We start from the raw sequence: 21,901 nt of genomic DNA, 5'->3' as shown, positions 1-21,901 counted from the left end.
CAACAAACTAACAGCAGTCCAAGTCAGCTTACAGTACACTGCACATCATCATGTAGACCTCCTAGCTCAGCCCAGAGCTTGTATATATTCTTTCATGCAACACCGTGCAAGCACAGTTATATGTCTCCTTAATCAGATGTTTACTTGCCCTTCCTCCTACACATGAAGCCAGCTGAAATGTTGCTGTGAAAATATCCCTTAAACAAACAGACAACACAGTCTCAGTTACAGGTAAGTAACTAATGAGCAAAAGCACCAGGTTAGCCGGACCATTTGTCCTCTTTTTCTCTGAATATATTATTAAGAAACAAGCACCTTTTGCTCAACATTTTAGGAGCAAAAAGCATATTTCTTTGGCTAAGAACCATGGCTAGAGAAATTGATGCTTCAGTGATCAGCTGACAGAATGCTATTTTCTGGGAAACAGCAGTAGGTCAGAGGATACTTCAACTAACACCAAATCACTAAAAAAGAAATAGAAATAGGCTCTGATGACTGCCTCAATTGCCAAGTTACTTCTATGATGGAACGCTTCTCCATTTCTTTTGAAATTCCACTCAAAAGCTGTTCACTCTTAACAGAAGTTTTGTTACATGAGTGGACTTCTAAGAAAAAAGTTTTGATTACAGTGAGTCAGTTCTTACAAAAATAAAAAGACCATCCTGCCTCCCCAGAAAACAGCCTGCTTTGCTGAAATACTGCCAACCAGCCACAAGTACCTAAAAATCACTTCTGAAAAAATGTTACCTTGAGCCCTGTCTGTAGATCAACGTGTTGAATGTCAGGCGTTTACCTTATACTTCTGTTACCGCAAATGTGTGTGGCTAGGTACATACCACAGACTTTCTTTGGACAGCAAGCCCTCTCTTCAATGATATGGACAATAACTTCCCCTTCTCTTTCACAAACTGGTGGTAGATCCTCATTGCATTCAGGTTCCACAGCAATAACACTTCCATTTTCCAAACAGTTGTACATACAGCAGCCTCTCGTGGACCCACTCCAAATCTCCCCAGCAGAGCGAGGTTGTCCTTTGTTATCTGTACATGCTGAGAGAAAAACATCACATCCCTTAGGCAAGAAAACAGTACAGAATTTCCTGCAAGCAAGTATAAATTAGTCTGTCATCTGGATAGCCTTACTGCATAAAATATTATAAAGTAGATTATCACTGATCTGCTTTATTTCTTAAAACATGCCTGAATTTGAATCACTGAAAAGATATTTGTTTAATGGAACTATTCCACTAACTCTAGCTGGTGCAGAATATAGCTGCCATTCTCCAAATGACGTGTCACAGTTTTCTACACCAACTTCCTCTTTATCTCTAGCACTAAGGAGTCAGTGACTGGGGCCCAATGGTGCTGGGATCAGACACTTCCTTCTTAAACTTCCTCAAGAAAGTAAGCAAAGCAATTTTGAAATCTAAGCTAACCATTTTGTATAGTCAATACAGAGATAAAATACATCCAGGGAGAGATTTTTATCTTAATAGAAGTCAAAAGTTGGGCAAAATGATTACGGCATTAACTTTAGTAAATGCAAGTTGCAAATAGAAGAGTAGATAAGTTCAAATACTACCATTCAACATTTACTAGCGTCCCTCTGCCCCAGCCTCGTCTGCACCTTAAACATATTAGCCACAAAAAAAAAATCCCGCTCGCTTTGTGTATTGTTTGGAGCTAGCAGTATCAATTTATTGGAAAGATCTGGTTGTAGACATCCTGAATGACTATTACTAGAGCTATGCAGATGCATGGAATTACACTTCACTCAGAATCATTATGCAAAATTTTGGTCTTTTTCCAACCTGGAATCCCCAAAGCTTCGATAGCTTCTGTAAAAGAGAGTGGCAAAATGCTCTGACATTCTGGCCGACTCTCCTGAAAAATGCTTTGCTGGAATTTTTCTGACGGACTCTGATTCCAAGTATATCAGCTAATTCAGCTAAAGCACCCTCTATTTATACAGGGATGCTTACAGTTAACTTTTCTGTCATCTTAATTGTATATTCTCACATCTACTCTCCAGGTTCTCTGGGGACTGAAAAACTCTCTCATTGAAATTCATCTTCTGCGACAGCTTAGCCTGACCAACCTCAACGTACTTCCTGAACCAATTCCAGAGGCATTTATTCTCATGTTATTCTGCTCCAGTTTTTGTTAATTTCATCTCTCCCAATAGTAATTCTGCAAGCAGTCAACTCAGTAGCGAGGACCCAAACTACTGAAACTTACAAAGTTTACACCTTGTATTAAGTATGGAAACAATTCATCAGATAACAAGTATAATAAAGAGTGGCAGTTAACATTAAGAAATATGTTGGCGCCTTGTATGATAGTTTTAGCTTCTGAGTGATCAAGAAATGTTACCTTGCCCTCATACAGAGATTTGCAATCAAGAACTCAACGGTTTACTGGGGAAAGGTCTAGAAAACTATCAAGGAATCCAAGAAAAGAAGATAGCCCTTAAAAAAACAAATGCAAACGTGCTTCGCTATAGGTGAACACAATCAGTGAATGCAGAGGTAAGAACCTATCCATTCTGTTCCTTCCCAAGTACCCTACAAAAGAGAGAAAGTCTTGGAACTGCAGAAGAATGGCCATCATTTTTCCCAACACGATTGCGTCAGCACTTGAATCCAAGTGAAGCGAAAGCACAAACTGATACGGCTTGAGATAAAAGCTAGACTCTGTAGAAGGTAACTTCAGAGTCACACTTACTGAGGACTGACACAGAAATTACACATCATTTATACTGATCTGTGGTTAATACTAGCATATCTGCAAAACAATGCTTGCCTGCTGCACTTACCGCATTTTTCTTCTGGTATACAGAGATCAGAGTCTGTTCTATGTAGAACAGTCCCATTTTTACACACACAATCTTCTCTTAAATAGGAACAGGGAGAATCTTCATAGAACCACTTATTCAAGCATGTCTTGGCTTCACAGGGTTGCACACAAGGCTGGTATTCCTTGCCATTAGGACAACTCAATGCTGCAAGTCATAAAAACAGAGGAAATTAAGTGATACCTTCATTCTTTTATCATTTCATTGGATAAACAGGTAGTAAGAACAAATGCGTTCACCAGAAAAAGCATACATTTATATTTTTAACAATACCTTAGGCAAGCAATGCATTAAATAAAGATTTAAATGGATCCATTACACTTCAACTTAAGCAATACATTTTAAAAACTTGTACTCTTGACTTACTAATGTTGTGACATACTTTCAATAATGATAGAAAGAACTATTTTTTTTACTCCTCAGTAAACACTGCAGTGGTATAAAGCCACAGTGGGATACGGAACATTGCTATCAGCTTACAACAGTAATCAGGTGTCCTCCATTTAATGCAGATGTTATGCTTGTTGCACAAAGCCACATACGCAGAAAGTGCATCACACTCATAATTCCAAAAATAAGTACTGTTGATCCACATCTTCTCACAAAACTCCTGTGGCGAAACCTAGGAACACATTGTAATTGAGAATTAACAAGTTAGAGCTTTCTGTAATTAAAATTAAACTTTAGTTACAAGAAATAACACAGCTGCAGGGGAAAGAAATCACAAGTAATCTGTAAAGGGAAAAATACCAATTCTTCAGAACTTTCATTCTATAAAACTTAAACTGCCTCAATTTTGTATGCTCGTTAGTAGGCACAAAACATAGTCCTAATGAGACTGCTGTGCTAATGGCAAGAACCCTTGCAATACAGTTCTGTCAGCTAAAAATCAACAATCTGAAACATTGCTGCTATATCTTCCACAAATTATCCAGCTGTGAATACATTACTGCAGAGTACTCTGCTGCTGTGTCTAGAGGACCTGAGTGCCTATGTTACTCAGTTGACATGCAGGTGCTCCAACCTATATCATTTCTGTTGTTTTTCTTTGCATAAGCTTATAAAAAAGTGGAAAAGAAAACATTTGATTTATTCTGCCTGTCCTCTGTTGTGCAGCAGCCTTGCTTTCCTTCTGTTTTCAGGAAATCTTCAAGCAGTCACTCTCTTCCGTCCTAAAGTTCATTACACTGACGGTTCTGTTACCTATCCACCTATCCTTGCCCAGTTGCTTCACATCTGTGAAGCACACAAGAGGCTCCATGCATTCTGGCTCTGCCACCTTCACGTACACGAAGGAAAATAAACTTCATCGTGGACGAACCAAGCGCAAGCAAATTTTGATACTATGTCAGATTTCGCTATAAACCAGGAAAAGGTGCATTCTACATTGCATCTGAGGCTATGCGAGTTCTCCTGCAAACTATATGAAGTAAGAATTCTGACTGTTCAGATTCACTTCAAGTTATTTTAAACTGAGAAACATTAAAACAGTTATGAAAAGCATACAGCTGTTGACACTGTTCTCCCTTCTTGATTCCAAATTGTTTACCACAGGTGTTCCCCATTAAGTTTCTGTGGCAGATATCTATTAAACTTTTTTTTTTTTTTTTAATTTCTCTTTAACCCTTTCTTTTAAGAATTCTCTCCATTTTTTTTCTAATTGGGCAAAATGAGGGAAGATCTTGCAAGTCTGAAGAAAGGACCTCAGCTGCCTGTAATACCTTTAGCAGCATTTGTCTGTGATGAAAACTGCATGCTAAGGCAGAGTAAGCAAATCAAGGGCGGAAAGGCAGAACAGTAAAAATTGAATTAGGAATCTGGACACTTCCACCTCTAAGAAAGAAAGTGCCACTTGTGCAATCAATTCTTTTTATTTTGAATGAAGTAGGATGTAAGTGGGTCCTCAGAGATTTTGGGCTTTCTCATTTCCTTCTTCTGAAAGTCGCTGCGTTTCACTAGCAACCTCTGGTGGTAGCCTGTATGTTCGAACTACATCCCCATTAGAAGTACAGTTTCCAAAAATAAATTATTTCTGTAAGAAATGTTAGCAAATTGCCAAAATAATAGTGACTACATAAAATTTGTTTAACGGGAAATTTCATTAGCCTCAGTTAGTTAGTTTCTGAGCAGTCTCAGACTGCTTGAGTTATTGCGGTGTGCAGCAGAAGCATTAGGCTTTCATTTTTTGTTGCCTGTCTCAAGCATTTATTAAACATAACTCTTCGGAATGCGTTTGTGTTGCAATGGTGCTCTGGTGTCTCCTTTGAGCTTTGCCTACCCAACACTTTCAGAAATGGCATAGTAGCATAGTGATTCATATAGATAGGTGTGTCTTTGCACATAGCATCACCTAAAGAATTATTAGTTATAATGGGCAAATGACAAAAGCATTAAATCCACCCATCCAGTTGTCAACTCAGGAAAATAAGCACAATGTAAAAAATATGCCTCTCTCTTTTCTTAACTATACATCTTTTATTCAGTTGGCACCTGGAATTTCTCTGGTTTTTATACTCACTTTCTTGTGACAAGGGATGAAAATGCTTCTGCTTAACAGCTCCATACAGTATGTGCAGTTGTCCTCATTACAATCTCTTACTGGCCTCCTGGTTGTTACATCAACCGATTTTTCAATTTCCCAACTCTTAATGAACACTTCAATTTCCTCCATATTTGTAATTATGGTCCTGTTTTGCATTTTCAGGTCATCAATAGGGTCTCCATTGCACACCCCTAAAGACAAGAGTATCGCATTCAAAGAGCAAATAAACATGGCATATTACTTTCTTTGGGAAGGAAAAGCGTGCTTGATAAGGTAAGACTAATATTGCATCAAATTCACTTGTGAGACTTAGTCATCTGAATTTATAACTGAATGCAGCTCTCTGTCCACTGTGGTTCCAACTTTCTACGCACAATTTTAATTGTCAGCTCAATGACAGCAAAAAAGGCAGATCGTACGCTTCAAGCAATAATACCTTTCCCAGGAATCAATTACCTTTTAAGAAAAATTGTTAAGAAAATAGGCCATTGAGCGTGGCAAATTCACCTGCATGGCACCAGATTCTGACATCTTTATACCGAATAGCAGCTGACTCCATGGGAGGAAATGTAGATGGCGTTCAAATTAGCTGCACATCATGGGCATGAGGTGCTGATGGTCCGACAAATTATTGAAACTTTTATTGGAACATTCTAAATGCAAGAACTTGTCAAAGGAGTCTTTCGATGGACAAATTGTTTTCTTTACTGGAAGTAATTTTCTTACTCAATTTCTTAATGCAGAAGCTCTCAAAAAAATTCCCCCCAAATGCCTGACATCCATTTGGCTACCTGAATTCATTACTGTGTGAATTCACAAATTCATCAATATGAATACATACCTCCTAAAAACACATAGCAAAAGTAAATAATAAAATGCTGAAATTTTAATTTTCATAATAGACTAGGGAATAATAGAGTGAAGAAATGTAGGAGATTGTGATTGCATGATAAAAAGCATTTTATAGTAGCACTGCTTTCCAGCATTCTTAACACTTCTGCTTCTTGTGGTCCCAGTGCCACTTCACCAACTGTGCTGCCACTAGAATTTGTAGGGCTACACTGCAGAATCGCAAAATCAATACGGCTTCAAAAATAAAGTCAATTTTTCCATACATTCCCACAGTTTTTCCAGTTTAAGAGGGCGAGGATAGGAAAATGCCAGGAAGGAACAAACGGCAGAGACAAATAGAAAAGAAGTGCTAAATCAGGCTTCAGACTTCACTGCAGAATACGAGTAACACTGTTCAGTGCTAGAAATTGGTATTGACTACAGATTCTTCCTCTTTCTGTCTTTTCATGGCATGAAGAATAAATATTCTATAATCCTTCCCAGTGTTGACCCCATCTCATCCCAGTCCCTTGCAACACCCATAAAGAAGATGGCATGATACTGGAAAATGATTCAATGTGTGCTAGGGCCAGCATTCCCCTGCTCTTGCTGAATTTAGGAGAATTTTCCTTTTGTTCTAGCAGAATTTAGCAATTGATTTTAAGTTCTTCATTTGCTTAGAATGGATATTTAAACCATCTCTCAATTATTTTGTTCGCTTTTAAAACTAAAAGCAGTTTGAAATACTTTAAAAGTTCATCTTCCAGTTAAATATGGGGTAGATAGAGTTAAATTACATGGCACCAGAAAATGAGGAATATTTATGATAGAATTAAAATTACCCTAAAATACCTGCTTACACTTTTCCTAAAATTCATACTGGCAGAATTACAAAGAGGTTATTAGGGAAGCTTGAAACAATATAAATTTATTATCATCGTAATTGAATTCTGAGACACCCTGGCCACACTTTTGGATCCTAGCTGTAACCTTAATAGGTCTGGGTTTTGATTCACCATTCTCAGGTGACTCAAACCCTTCCCTAGACACACCTTTTACCAGTATTTGTAATAGCTGCCGCTGCTAACATCCCACAATTACTCCCTTCTCCCACAATCATTGAAATACACTGTCACTACCTCAACTTCTTCAGCAGACAATTCTTCATTTGGCTCTTTTCTTTACCAGACTTCAACAATATTTTTAAATGCCAGCAGAGATGAGTATATTGTTTTAAGTTAATTAAATAAAATGCATTGATCATTACTTGCTCTGAAATCTACTTCTTTTTAGCAAGCTTTCAAACAGAATTATGAATTCATTAATGGTAATTAACAGAATTTCACAAGCCCACCTGAAATCGGGTTGTAAGTATGGTTAATTGGAGTCTCAGAGAGAGGTACAAGGACAACAAAGCACATGTACAAAAGGGAGGTGCAACTTTTAAATGAGAAATGATTAAATATGAACAAAAATTAACTGGCACCATAACCTCACCACAAAGTCCTTCTGTCTTCACTGACGTGTTGGAGTGCAATCCATACTGTATATCTATGATGCCCGTAACATGAGCCCACTTGATGCTAATACCAGCTGGGGTATTGATGACATACATTGCACCAGTATCCTGAATACTCAGTCCTTGTTTTGAAAATGGTAATAACTGAATTACAGAATCCACTACTACCTAAAACAAACCAAATGCATTTTAGGGATAAAAACAGTATTGCAGAGACGTATTTTGTACTTCTTTACATCTTAGAGCAAAAAGAGTTTGTACTTTGCTTTTACAGCCTCTGCCACACGCAATAACAGTAGTCATTGTGCTTAAATCATGGACCTTCCTGTCAGTTGCCACTTCCTATAACTGCAAATGAAGAAGGTATGAGAAAAAATACTGATACAGAAATATTTTCTAATTAAGGAAATAATAAATCTTATTAATCACATATCATCTGATACAAAAGGAAACTCATTCCAATTCTTTAATGTTACCTATTCCGACCTGTTATTGACTAGCAGGAATGACAGATTACATTTTTATCACCCCTTGACACATTTCTCTTCTCTGCTGGGCTATCTGGAAACAGAGTCTCAAATATAAATGCCTTTTGCAGCTTCTTAAAATCTCAGAAAACTTTGACGTGCCACATTGTATAAATGGCATGTAAGTGAAGTACGAGATCAGAATTTATTTTCTTCTAGCATATCATGAATCACTGGAAACCTGAACTGCAGAAATAATCTTATTCCTATACTGCATTCATTATAAATCTCATCTACTGTATTTCACCACATAATAGCTCGCCAGCTATCTTTTAAATGTACACGTGCTATACACTGGTGATATATACTTACCCTTCTTGCCAAGCGGTTGATAAGTAATTTATATGTAGGTGTTGTTACATTTAATTTCTTAAAACAGAGCCCTGAAGTGCTTGCAGGGGGAATCTTGAAAGAAAAGTGACAAACAAGTTTTATTTTTTAATTAGCAGTGAAGAGTGCTATAGGGTAATTTTTCAATATGTGTAATATTAATGCATTTTATAATTCTTAAAAAAAAAAAATACTCACTAGTTTTCTTATTGAATTTGCACTCTGGAAAACATTAAAAAGTAGATTAGAAGCGCAATGACAATCATTAGCATACTTATTTGGCTAGGACAAGTTGACTTATTTTTATTTTTGAAAGTTCTTCTACAATCAGCTTGTCAACTAAACTAATTGAATACATTCCTTTTAAATAATAAAAAATACACATTTCTTAGCTAATGGGGTGCACAGTTTTATGAACTATTTTTAGAGACCTTGCTTTACTTGCTAAGGATTTAAATCAAGGGGGTTTTGTAGAAAATTATACAGAAAAGGCAACACAACGACCTACACAAGCTGAATAAAAAATACAGTGGTCATGGCAAGATAATCCCCTGGCCTTAACCTTGATAAAACTGCCATTTTACCACGACATATTTCCACAGGTGTAATTGCAGCCTGTATAGACCATGCCTCAGCAGGTTTTCAACTAATCAGCTTTAACACTGACAGCAACTTGTAACCAGCAACACGGGTTTCAGCATACGCTTCAAATCCCTTTCAGAAAACCAAAGAACTACAACCAGAGACTTCTAAAACTCATCTGCCTGTGTCAGCTGCAATCACACCCTTAGGCTGCAATCAAGAATCAGTGAAAAGAGAGCAGTTAAAACAAAAAAAATCCTCTAAAACATTATAGTACTCAGGACTTAAAATAAGTGTATGGTTGCCCAGAATGTATTAGTGGGATTAGATAAGACAACAAAGAGGGATGGGAAGGAAAGAAACCTTATGAGGTTTCTGATGAGGAACTTCATGTTTTGCCACACACCAAAGATGGAAATACAAGCCAGCTGTACAGGGCTGAATAAAATCAGACTACGGACAGTGCAAAGGAACTGTACCTAGACACCCTAAGGATGAGATTGACCTCAACTAAATTGGCAAACTAAAAAATTATTTGGATCCTCTCTATCAGCAATGCAGAGAGATAGACAACTCCAAAGAACAGCTCATCACGCTAACCCCAAACTCATAACACCTTCCTAAAATAACTACAAAAGACTTCTGTGACCGTTCACAATCTTTCAGTATTTTGGCAATACTGTAGAGTACCAAGATTTGTGAGTGGGGAGTCCTGAAGAAGACATGCAGGTGCAGAAGTTATAAGGGATGTCAGAATACAATTAGTGGAAGCTTAATAGTTACTAATTCTGATAGAACTGTTTGCTGATAAACCCCAGATGCAAATCAAACTACTGAATCCAACACCTAATAATTAAAAAAGAACCTACACTTAAATTTCTGTATAATGTAATACAATTACTATTTAACCGGAAGGAAATTGTTTTGTTTAGACATTATAAGGAAACATACTCTTTGAAAATGAAATAGCTTGCCATTTTCCAATGGGTACCACTTTTACTGAAAGTTATGAATGCAACATTTTGGTAAAATTTCTTTCACGTGTATAAAACTAAAATTAAAGAAACTGAGACAGTATGCAAGCTTCTTACTTGATTAGCAGGACATTTTTCAATATGAGCAACAATAATTTCTTCTGGCAGCTTGACTAAAACGTAGGAAGCCATGTTACAGAGGGCTATGTTGTTTCCATCAAATGTAATAACACTCAGCTCAGACAGTACAGAACATTGACCTAAAAAAGAACTGTCATTTAATGAAGTCACCACCAAAAAAAAAAAAATTAGCAGTATTGCTTTTTATAAGGTACGTTTATATAAGTAAAATCTTGCCACTGCTTTTTGGAATTCCCCTGCTGATGCTATACTGAGCCATAAGGAGAAGCAAGTATCTTTAGTTCAGTGATGATATGTGCCCAGGGTAGGAGATAAAGTTTAAACTGGTGAAAGTTTTCACTTATGTCAACATTTTATAGATAAGGTGAATGAATCTGTATACTGTCAGATGAAATATATGCGTTAAAATATACAACTTGTGTGAGCTACTGATAACAAGAGACTTATCTGTTCTGTCTTGATGCAAATATTAAGAAATGTGATATGAGTGTCACTAATGCTGCAAAATTTTTAATATGACTTTTCTATGGCCTTTTTGTTCCTTTGGCAGACAGTCTGCTGCCAATCTTTACAGTTTCAAAATATAAGTAAAAACTCCAGCTAGATCTAACTTAAATTTTGGGGTTCTATCTTTCAGAAAAGGCCAATATTTAATTTTCTCCTCTAGTCTAGACAAAATTGTGGTATCTCAACATTTTCTACTGATAGAAACCCTGAAGAGTTTCTATCGTGGGAAACGATAATACATTTCATCTCAGTATTTTCATTCAAAGTAAAATATTTTGACACTCACGAACGTTAATTCAAAAACACCAGAATATTCACTACATTTCATTCTGTTTTGCTGACGAGACCCAAAACAGCTCTTTTAAATTAATTTTGGCATGAAACCTCATCTTCCCACGGTAGCAAACCTTTATGTTATCATTTGAAAATTACTTACAGGGACATTCCCATTCTGGGCAACAACTATCAGTGTTAACTTGAAATGGCATTCCTCGAAAACCACAGTCTGGCTTCTGCACGTCTCTAGGGCAGTTCTTTGAAAGGTTGTATAACATCCAAACCATATTAAGACATACATACTGGCTACATTTGTCAACAGGTTCAAGGTATCTTGGCTATCACGTAAGGGAAAAAAAAACAGAATCAACTTCGCATTCACAGCAGTTACAAAGTCCTAGTGATCACTAGTTCGTTGCCCCACCCTGAGACAGAATTATCATCTCTATGTCACCCCCGATATGTATGCATCACTAGGTCCGGTAGCTAGACTAAAATACTCTTTTGCCATGCGCCTTTAGATATAGCATATGCTCACATGCGCTTTTGCTTTTGAACACCAGAAGATGCATAGGATATCAGCAACCAAGCCATACCCTTTAGGTCTATCACAGGCAATTTTGTGCTCTAGACAGGGACTCAGTTAACTCATGAAATATGGTCAATTCAATATTCTACTGAATATTAATTCAATATTTTGCATGCTACTGCTAAGAAGGAAAAGGCCCCCAAATAACCAAAACACCAAACAGAACAAAGTAGCTCTTTCTCTAAGAGGCTAAATACATATAAAAATAAAGATAGCAATAAAATAAATTACATTAAAAATAAGTGGAAATCTAAAGATAATTCACCTAGTCAATCCTTGAGACCAGCAAGTCCACAAGGCTTGGGAGAGGCAAAAATGTTTTACAATTTAGATGCAGAATGTCTAACTCTTCTATGCAAGATTAATTACGTTGTAGGTCTTGATAGTTCCATCAGTTATTTTGGGAAGAATTGCTTATTTGTAGTTGTTACAGGTGACTGCTTTGTGGATCCACACCCATCTATCCCACATCCTTCCTATTGCACCTATTTTGGTGGAACGCTCTATAAAGTGTTATCTGTTGAGGCTACCTATCACATTCAGTAAGGACTCAAAGCATTTTAAGAAATAGTGATCATGCATTCCCATCATTTAAAACCCTATCACAAAGAAATTAAAAAAAAAAAAAAAAGGTAAGATCATGCAAAAACATGCCAGCAATTAACCCAAAATGGGTTATGGCTCCTCCTGTACCTAAAAATATTATCTGTTACATGTTTTATTATATACTATCTAGAATCAGCACATAGCTTTAACAGCTAATTTTTCCAGAGCAATACATCCAAGTTGCAGAATATACTACAGCAGTTAAAAGAACAGATACAACAATCCTCTACGAATAATTCATTATTTTAAAATGCAAAAATAAAAACAAAATTGGAAGATATTTTGTTATACTTAAAATCTCTGATATATCATGCATGGCATAAAAAACGGATTGAAAAGCAACGTATATATTAACACACAGGGGCAAATAAAACTTATCATACCACACATTCAGAAGATGTAGACATCAATGTATGCATCAATGTACCAGAGAAAGCCTGGTCAGCTATAACTGTCATTGCTTTTGCGCTTGCCAGAGAAGCCTGTGTCTGCACAGGCACTGAAGAGGAAGGCAAAATAATTTCACCGCTAGAATGAGATAAGTTTGTTATAGTTCCATTCTGCAACTCTGTGGGCTCTGTTAAATTAAAATAGGGTTTGACAGTTCTCCGTGTTACAATTTTAAACCAATCTGATGTTGTTACATCTGAGACTTCAGAAAGAGAGAGAGATTTTACTGAAGTTGTGTCAATTTTACTTGAAAAAGGCAAACTCTGAACTGCAAATGCTGTCAAATAGGGCACAGAAGATTTCTCAGTACTGGTCGACTTTGTCTTGGTGACATTCCTTTGCATATTTAAAGTCTGACTGCTTTCTAAAAGATCTGCAGTTTTTTCAAATGAGGTTGCATATTTAAATTCTGAAGCCGTAAACGAGGTACTCTTCATCTGTGAAAATGGACTTGCAGCACCAGCTGTTTTCATGATTGTCGTTTTTAGTGTTTCTTTAGTGCTTTGTGAAACTTGAGATGGTGGAGAAGTAAATAAAAATTTATGTGACACATACATAGGTATTTCTGTGGTAGCAGGAACTGAAGCTGAAGCCATATAAAATTTCAAGTCAGCAACAGAAGAATCTGTGGGTTTTGTAGTAATCCTAGGGGGTACAGTAGTGCCAGAAGTAACTAATAAAGTGGCTGAAGGTAGTGTTTTTGCAAAAATATAACCTGTTTTTAAGGATGTAGCATTCACAGTTATGTTCATGGTCAGCGGTGTAGTGGATTGAGTGATGCTTCCATCTGACATGATCGATTTTGTTCCATCTTCTGCTGAAGAATTCACTGAAGAACTCTGCTTTCCTAGAGAAACAGTAAAGATATGAGTGGTCTTAGCAGAAGGTGAAGACATAGAGACCCTACTGGCTTTCTAAGGCGATTTCAGGAGTTTTAGGTGTTAGTAAATAGGACATTATAATGGATGTTTTTAGCGCTGCTGAATGGCTAGTAGAAGGTCTTGTGTTTTAAGTGAATGTAGAAAAATCTACAGAAGGGGTTGCAAAATCTACAACAGGACTTTTGAGGTTCCTGTGTATCTAGAGATGAAAGTGACACTTGGCTAACAGTTATATTTTGTGTTAATGAAGATGTCCTACCAGATATGGGAATCAATGAAGAACTCAAAGTATAGGATGTTACAGAAGATGGTACTGATGTTGATAACAAGACTGTAAATAAAGATGATGAACTTGTAAGAGAAGGTTCTTTAGAAAGTCAAGTGTCTGCTTTTTGTGCCACAGGGGCGGTTTTCAATTCTGTACGTGGACTGCTTGGGTATTCTGTAATTTTTGAAGTGGTTATTAATGAAACATTTAGAGGTAATACCAATGTCCTAACAGGGAAGACTGTAGAACTAATGGATTTCTTTGGCTTTTTAGAAAAGGATGACAATGAAAAGGAGTCAGTGTGCACCCCATATTTATTTTCTGTTGAGGCTGTTACTTGCTATAGACACATCAGAGATTTCAGGATTGACTATAAGAAATATTGAAGTAGTGGAAGGTTCTTTATAAAGATTCTTCGAGACAACAGTGATCCCTCCCACAGCTTTGGGTTTCAGGCAGGTAATCAGAGAAGGCACTGGTATAGATACTGTGCGCGTTACAGAAGGATTCAAAGAAGCGTTTATAGGGATTTGAGAAGCAACGTGAGGTGAAGATCCAGTCTTTATGGGCAGAGCAGGAGAAATACTGCCTTTCCTTAATGGAGATATCTGTTTGGGAACAGTCACTTGAATTGTCATTGAAGATAAAAATGGCTTTGGAGAAAAACTAGCTAAAGAGCTAGTATTTAATGATCTAAGAGAAGTTTTAGATAAGGCTTTTGCTATTTCCAAACACGAAGGTGTCATTAATTGAGGAACAATTGTCTCAAAGCTAGTAAACCTAGAAGTACTCAGAATTTGAGGAGCAGTTTAAGTCAGCGCAGAAATGGATTCTGGGTGAACTACAGGTACAGACAAAGAAGATATAGAAGAAGTAGATGCACTTAGTGTAAACTGTGAACCTAGAAGAAACGTGGGTCTTGTGAAAGTTGCTCTACCAGCCAGCAAAGCAAAAAGACAACATTTCAGAAGATACTGCTGATCCCTAAGAACGACTTACTGAAGGACGCCTGCTTCTCCAAATCCCCGTAGGCAGCTCAGAAGTTATAAAAGATAGTTTGGAGGTTAAAGTTGTTAAAGTTGTGGTAGTAGGAGCAGTTCCTACCTGAGTGGTTAATGATTCAAGTGGAAATGGTACTACAACTAGGGAAATGGGCATTAGCAACGCAGAACGTGTTGGAACAGGACTGGCACTGAGTGGGGTAAAAACATGGGTTGTTGGAGTTGCTACTCTACTGGGTAAAGTTATAGATGCAGTAGAACTGACAGTATGTGATGTGACTACTGATGTTTGAAGAACAGTTGGAAAATCTGTTGAAGAGGTGAGTATAGAAAGGACAGAAGGGCTTGCTGTGCCGTGAGGTACATCAGAAGGCTCCACTGTACTTGGTAATGCAAATGTAGAGTAGGTGGCTGCATTAGACGATTCCAATGAAAAAAAGTCTGTAATGGACTGCGCTGACATATTCATTCCCCTTGGAGTTATGTCTGTCTTCACAGTTATTTGGGCATCAGCTGGCTCAATCCCCATAGCAACAAATACAGGAGGTGTCTGAGGAAATCTCTCCATGGTAGCAACTGTGTGAGAGATTAATGATGAAGGTTTTGTTCCAGCTGCTGATTCCGTGGGTGTCACACGTATGCCTAAAAGGAAAATGCATGTTTCACTCTTTTTCCTGAATAATTGGTAGAGCAAAATTAGCAATATCTATCTATACTCTAGTCTCATTTAAATATTAACAAATTAGAGGGTAATTTTGCTGAAAAGCTAACTTGTCAATGACTGCAAAGAAAATGAATATGGGTTTCAGGTTGCCTGATGGCTTTAAAGAATTCAACTGACTCTCAAGAATTTTTCTACTTTTCTTTGCAAATGGAGTAGCTAATTTTTTTATTATTATACCTGGATTTTGCAGAGGAGTTTTGAAGCAGTAAGGGAGTTCTATGGAAAGTTCTGTAAATATAGGCTAGTGAAATATTTGGAACAAACAGATTAAACAATGTGTTAACTTCTTTTGTATCTCTCGATTGTTTTCATGAGAAAACTTAGTACTGACAAATATCAGCCAAAACGTGATTAATAAACTTATAAAGTAAAAAAGGACTGTGTATTAAAATGTAATTATTATGGTAAAAGAATACAGTATCCTAAAAATAAGTGAATAACGTGATATCTTCACACACCAGAAGTTATGAAATAGATGCATTGGATTTGTTACTAGTGGTTCACCAGCTGAAAAGTCTGAACTCTTCATTGTAGCAGCATTTTTTCCATCTGGGATCTCTCTCATATACATATTATATGAAAGCAGTTATATGGCCAAATCACAGTTGTAGCAAGTCTAACACTGTGACAAAAGGCTGAGTTTAACTCAGTGTTAGAGGAATGAATTCAGCTTTAGGTATGACTTGCTTGGATGTAGGATTTTAGATGAATGGGAATGCAGTGTATGTCCCAGGGAGGCATTCTTCAACAGAGGAATGCTTTGTTAAAACATTTAATAGCAAAAACAAAGTACATTTGATTGCAAACTTTAATCAGATATGTAGAGCAATTTATAAGACTAGACCATAATAAAAAAACATACTTACAGTCTTCTGGATAAACACATTTAAGCGTGACCTCATCAACGATCATGTTTTTGGGACAGTGTGGCAAGCATCCTTCAACCCTTTAAAATATTGCATAGTTACTTCTAAAGCAGAAACGGCACAGTAGAAATATAAATTAGTTCTAAATTCATTCAATTTGGCAAAATGAGATATTTCAGTGTGTTCCTGCCAGAGCTCTGAGAAATTTGTAGCGTAATGAAGAACACAGAGCATTTTGAGGCATAATAAGGTCAATAAGACATTGAACAGCTTAACTTTGTTTCTAAATCATTAATAATCCATTCTCTATACATGATAGTTTTGGAACATTCTGCTTCTGACAACCCTGTGTGAGTTCAGATCCCTAACCTAAGCAAAAAGGTTTTCCATGAGACTTCCCATGAATTCCCAAGAATTTCACTACAAGAACACTGCTCAGATATGTATATTTGAGACATTAAGGTATTCACATTTACTTTATAAGAAGTCTCTCAGTCTTGTGTACCACCACAGAGTAGGAAAATGCAGATAACTCCTTATCTTCCCTTACTTTTTTAATTTTTTTTAAATGTACTTCAGTGAGAAAATCATTAAATTAACAATCGGTGTACTCATCTGGAAAAAATTAAGGAATACAACAGAGGAAACATGCTTTAGGAATATATCTAACCATGAACAGCATATGCCTAAGGAGATATGCTGAAAATCAAAGTATCTTTTCTTTTCCACCAGACTTCGTGCCTTGAATTTTAGACAACTTTTTTTTAATTTGTTTTAAAAAAATTGTGGTTCTTCAGATGTCAGAGGAGATCAGGAAACCTTATCACTACTAATAACTAGAAAACTAGTATCAGCAGTGTGAAATACCTTCTAACATGCCAATCTGTATCTCTAATGATAAAATTCCATCTTTTTACAGGAGAGGGCATAGTTCACCCTTACTATTCTTTCAAGTTTTGATCTGTCCCTTAAACACCTGCAGATGTAGTCTGTTACAGTGACATGGTTAAAGATGTAGTCTCTTACAGTAACATGGTTTTTGTGGTGTGAATGAATATATCATCACAGAAAGGAACAATCTTCATTTCACTAAATAGATTTCTACGTAGCACTACCAGAAGCTAATCCCCTAGGCTAAATGCAAACCTGCTTTTTATTTGTTCCTAGCTGTGTCTAAGGATCACATATAAACAGGAATATATATCATGGGGACACAAAAGTCTTGTTACAAACGGTTTCAAATGACTGGTGATACTTGCTCACTTCTTGTTGCAATGCTGTTGAAATTTAGATGAGTAAAAATTAATGAACACTGCAGCAGTAGCAACTTTCAGAAAACATACTGTACACATATTACATAAAACAATACGCTAGCAATACTGAATTTAATCTGACTTACGGAGGAAGAAATTTACATGCTATTCCTTCAGGATCCCTACATGTTTTAAAACAGGGATGAGCACAAGGTTCATATCTCCATTCACAAATCCTTCTATAAGGTACGGATGCACTGAGTTCTAAGAAATAAGGAAAAAGTATAATTTATGCACTGTGTAGTCAATAAAGTATAAATTTATAGTCTCTTCTACAGTGTGCGTTAGGATGCTCAGAAAAATAAAAGGCTGAAAACAAAGTGCAGAAATTCTCAAGAACTTCCAAATAGATGAGATTTTGCTCATTTGAATGAGTATTTCAAATTCAATCAAGTTAAACGATACTGAAGCATCAAAGGTACAAACAGTCATTCACTCTTCACAAAATATTTGGTTTAAAAAATTTAAAAATTAATTAAACATAGTGTATGTACTATTGGTTTCAGAAGCAACACACTTACCCCATTCATTTATAGGTATATGTAGCTCACTAACAAGATATTAACACAAATCTCTTATGACATGCCACATTCATTTTGAAGGAATTAACAATGAAAATGTAGTCCAAAGATGAAGTGACTGATCTTCATATTGGAAAACATTTGGAAATGACGTTTGGAAGTGGGATGGAAGACAAGGACAGAATAGTAATTAAAAAGAGGAGAAAATGTATTTGTTACTATTGTGGATGAAAGAAAATCCCTCTGAAGGCAAACAGACACACACTACTTATTCCTGGGAAATATATAAAACTTACCTTCAATACTAAAGCTACTTGAACGTTTGAATTTTTCTGACTCATCATACTTTGCCACTTTAACACCAGATGATGTGAGAATGATGAAAAAGCCTTTTTTACTATGCATTTCAAAGGCACTGAATCCTGGACTCCAGAGGCCTTGGTGGTGGAAGAACGAGGCTTGTCTCTGAAAGGAAGCACTTGCCTGCCACTGTTCCAACCCAATGCTTTCATTGTCATGTACATACAAGTAGTAGTTTGGTCTTTCAGCAGATTCAAGGGAAACCAGGGAGAGTGCTGTGAGAAACAAAATATAAGGCCATTACCAGTAAGCTTTTCACAGAAAAAAAAATCTAAAAGCAAGGTTACAAACTGTATATTGGCTGTTAATCAGTTCATTTTAAATAACTGCTCTTCATAAAAAATATTCCATTTCCATGTAGCATAAAAAAGTTAAAATTGCAGACTCTAAAGGAAACTTGAAATGATAACCATAATCCAGCCCCCACAAAAGAGATAATCAGTTAGACTATATGATAGTCTTCAATATGATTCAGAAGCAGTCTCAGACTGTGACATTATCAAATTGTGACAATTTATTCTCAAATTCAGATAAAAATCTGACAGTTCAACTGTGTCAAAATTTTGTTAATAAATAAGACTACACACATTTTGTAAGAACAGCCTGACTTCACCTCAAGGTCAATGATTTTTACACACAGCCACTTCCAGAAATACAGTAAGAAAACCTATGACCTTACACAAAATATTTGTATTTGCTCTACCCTCGCCTAGAAATCAAAAGTGAAAAAAATTTGCTGAAAATTTCAAAACTTAAAAGAAGGCTGACATCAGATTTGACTGTCAACTTGAATAAAATCTTCACGTTTCTTTAATTTATATAAATACTATCTCAACCCTTACAGATATGAAAACTACCTGTGAACTGCCTAGATATAATGCATATTTTACTGACATTACTTATATCACAGAACCGTTTAGGTTGGAAGGGACCTCTGGAGATCATCTAGTCCAATCCCCCCCGGCTCAAGCAGGGTCCTCTAGAGCAGATTGCCCAGGATCACATCCAGACGGGTTTTGAATATCTCCAGGGAAGGAGACTCCACTACCTCTCTGGGCAACCTGTTCCAATGCTCTGTCACCCTCACAGTGAAGAATTTTTTTCTCAGGTTTAGGTGGAACTTCCTGTGGTTCAGTTTCTGCCCATTGCCTCTTGTCTTGTTGCTGGGCACCACGGAGAAGAGGCTGGCCTCATCCTCTTGACACTCCCCCTTCAGATACTTATACACGTTGATCAGATCACCTCTCAATCTTCTCTTCTCCAGGCTGAACAGGCCCAGCTCTTGCAGCCTTTCTTCAGAGGAGAGGTGCTCCAGCCCTCTAATCATCTTGGTAGCCCTCCGCTGGACTCTCTCCAGTAGTGCCATGTCTGTCTTGTCCTGGGGAGCCCAGAACTGGACACAGTACTGCAGGTGAGGCCTCACCAGGGCTGAGGAGAGGGGCGGGATCACCTCCCTCGACCTGCTGGCAACACTCTGCCTCATGCACCCCAGGATCCCATTGGCCTTCTTGGCCACAAGGGCCCATTGCTGCCTCATGCTCAACTTGTTGTCCACCAGGACTCCCAGGTCCTTCTCTGCAGAGCTGCTTTCCAGCAGGTCAGCCCCCAGCCTGTCCTGGTGCCTGGGGTTATTCCTCCCTACGTGCAGGACCTTGCACTTGCCTTTGTGGAACTTCAGGAGGTTCCTCTCCGCCCAACTCTCCAAACTGTCCAGGTCACTCTGCATGGCAGCACAGCCTTCTGGTGTGTTAGCCTCTCCCCCCAGTTTAGTATCCTCAGCAAACTTGCTGAGGGTGCACTCTGTCCCTTCCTCCAGGTCATGGATGAATACGTTGAACAAGACTGGGCCCAGGACTGACCCCTGGGGGACACCACTAGCCACAGGCCTCCAACTTGACTCTGCGCCATTCACCACAACCCTCTGAGCTCGGCCATCCAGCCAGTTCTCAATCCACCTCACTCTCCACTAATCTAGCCCACACTTCCTGAGCTTACCTAGGAGGATGTGATGGGAGACAGTGTCAAAAGCCTTGCTTATCTGTTAGAGAATTTCACAAGACTTCATTAATTTCTCTTTTATACACTTTCCACTTTCAAAATCATATCTAAAAACCTAATTCCTCTACTGCCAAATTGTCAGTTGCTTGTGAATATAGTTCGAAATTTTTACTGTAAAGAGAGCCCTGCTCTTTTGATTTCTGAGGGTTTGGGATTTTTTTCAACAAATTAAACTACAGAAAGCAGTGGCAAAGTCTGTATTGACTTCAGTGGCACAAACCCAACAGATGTGAAGAAATGCAGAAGGAAAACTATTTAAATATATTTAGTTTTGGTTGTATACTTTGGATAAGTGAAAAATAGAGCTTAGAAATAGCTGTTAGCTAAAGCAGACTTTTCTCTATATTGTCTTGAGATACTGCACAACAATCACATAGGAGACAGGCCGGTGTTCTAAGTTGCATGTTTCAGAATACACTGAAAGTCCTCCAAAAGAAGAAAGATGCAGCAGAAATGGCTCTACTGGAGACAAATATATTCCTGCATTCATCTTTAGAACTGATACTCGCTAGCTACATATACCAAGTTTTCCAGTTATACAGTCTAATTACATTTTTCTCACAAAGGAACTCTGTTCACTTGTATTTTGTAATATTTCTAAAAATAATTTTTTTAAGGCAGCTTTAAAGCTGGCAGCTAGATTTGCCAATATTTTTTTCAAAAAATTCAGCATTCCTCCTCCAAACTAGAATGTTCATTTCCTCACTTCTTGTGGTTAAGAAGATGCTCGAAAAATGACTCCTATAGTTTGAAAAATATGAATTGCCATTAAAAAAAAACATTGAGAACACTTACATAAATCTTTATCTTTGAAAAGTCCTGGAGTTATCATGAAACTAAAAAATACATTTCCGTATGCTCCAGTTCTAGGCAGGGGAAATATTCTTCTACTGGATATGTTAGCTCCTATAATTGTATCATTCTGTCCGTAACTTGCCAAAATATACGGTCCTTCTCCAAGCCCTAAGAGAAGAAAAATCAAATTTTTAAAAAATAACCATACTTGCATAACATACAAAACCTTAGTCTTAGTTGACAGAATATATTGCCTTGGATAGTTCACCATACCTGGAATCAAATAACTTTGGAACTACAGCTCAATGCCTCAAGGTGTTATGCTGGAATATGTCTGTATCTACCTGTTTAACATACTCCCTTATTCTTGGTTTGCTGTCCAAAACA

General features: G+C 37.3%; 1 protein-coding gene across 1 annotated transcript in view; it reads right to left on the bottom strand.

Moving 5' to 3' along the window:
* OTOGL (otogelin like) overlaps window positions 1–21,901 on the bottom strand; it is a 100,606-nt gene that overhangs the window by 17,191 nt on the left and 61,514 nt on the right. Inside the window, exons 32-46 of the mRNA XM_068931286.1 lie at window positions 21,515–21,682; window positions 18,598–18,876; window positions 17,867–17,984; window positions 16,468–16,547; window positions 15,262–15,519; window positions 12,661–13,574; window positions 11,243–11,420; window positions 10,276–10,418; window positions 8,801–8,824; window positions 8,585–8,677; window positions 7,724–7,913; window positions 5,372–5,586; window positions 3,334–3,475; window positions 2,815–3,000; window positions 837–1,049 (exon numbers count right to left, since the gene is read on the bottom strand). Coding sequence (XP_068787387.1) covers window positions 837–1,049; window positions 2,815–3,000; window positions 3,334–3,475; window positions 5,372–5,586; window positions 7,724–7,913; window positions 8,585–8,677; window positions 8,801–8,824; window positions 10,276–10,418; window positions 11,243–11,420; window positions 12,661–13,574; window positions 15,262–15,519; window positions 16,468–16,547; window positions 17,867–17,984; window positions 18,598–18,876; window positions 21,515–21,682 — 3,201 coding nt within the window. The remainder of the gene's footprint in view (window positions 1–836; window positions 1,050–2,814; window positions 3,001–3,333; window positions 3,476–5,371; window positions 5,587–7,723; window positions 7,914–8,584; window positions 8,678–8,800; window positions 8,825–10,275; window positions 10,419–11,242; window positions 11,421–12,660; window positions 13,575–15,261; window positions 15,520–16,467; window positions 16,548–17,866; window positions 17,985–18,597; window positions 18,877–21,514; window positions 21,683–21,901) is intronic.

Source organism: Struthio camelus, chromosome 1 (assembly GCF_040807025.1).
Source record: "Struthio camelus isolate bStrCam1 chromosome 1, bStrCam1.hap1, whole genome shotgun sequence".
Classification (NCBI taxonomy): Eukaryota; Metazoa; Chordata; class Aves; order Struthioniformes; family Struthionidae; genus Struthio; species Struthio camelus.
The sequence above is the reverse complement of the archived record's forward strand: the minus strand, read 5'-3'. Positions and strand labels throughout refer to the sequence as shown.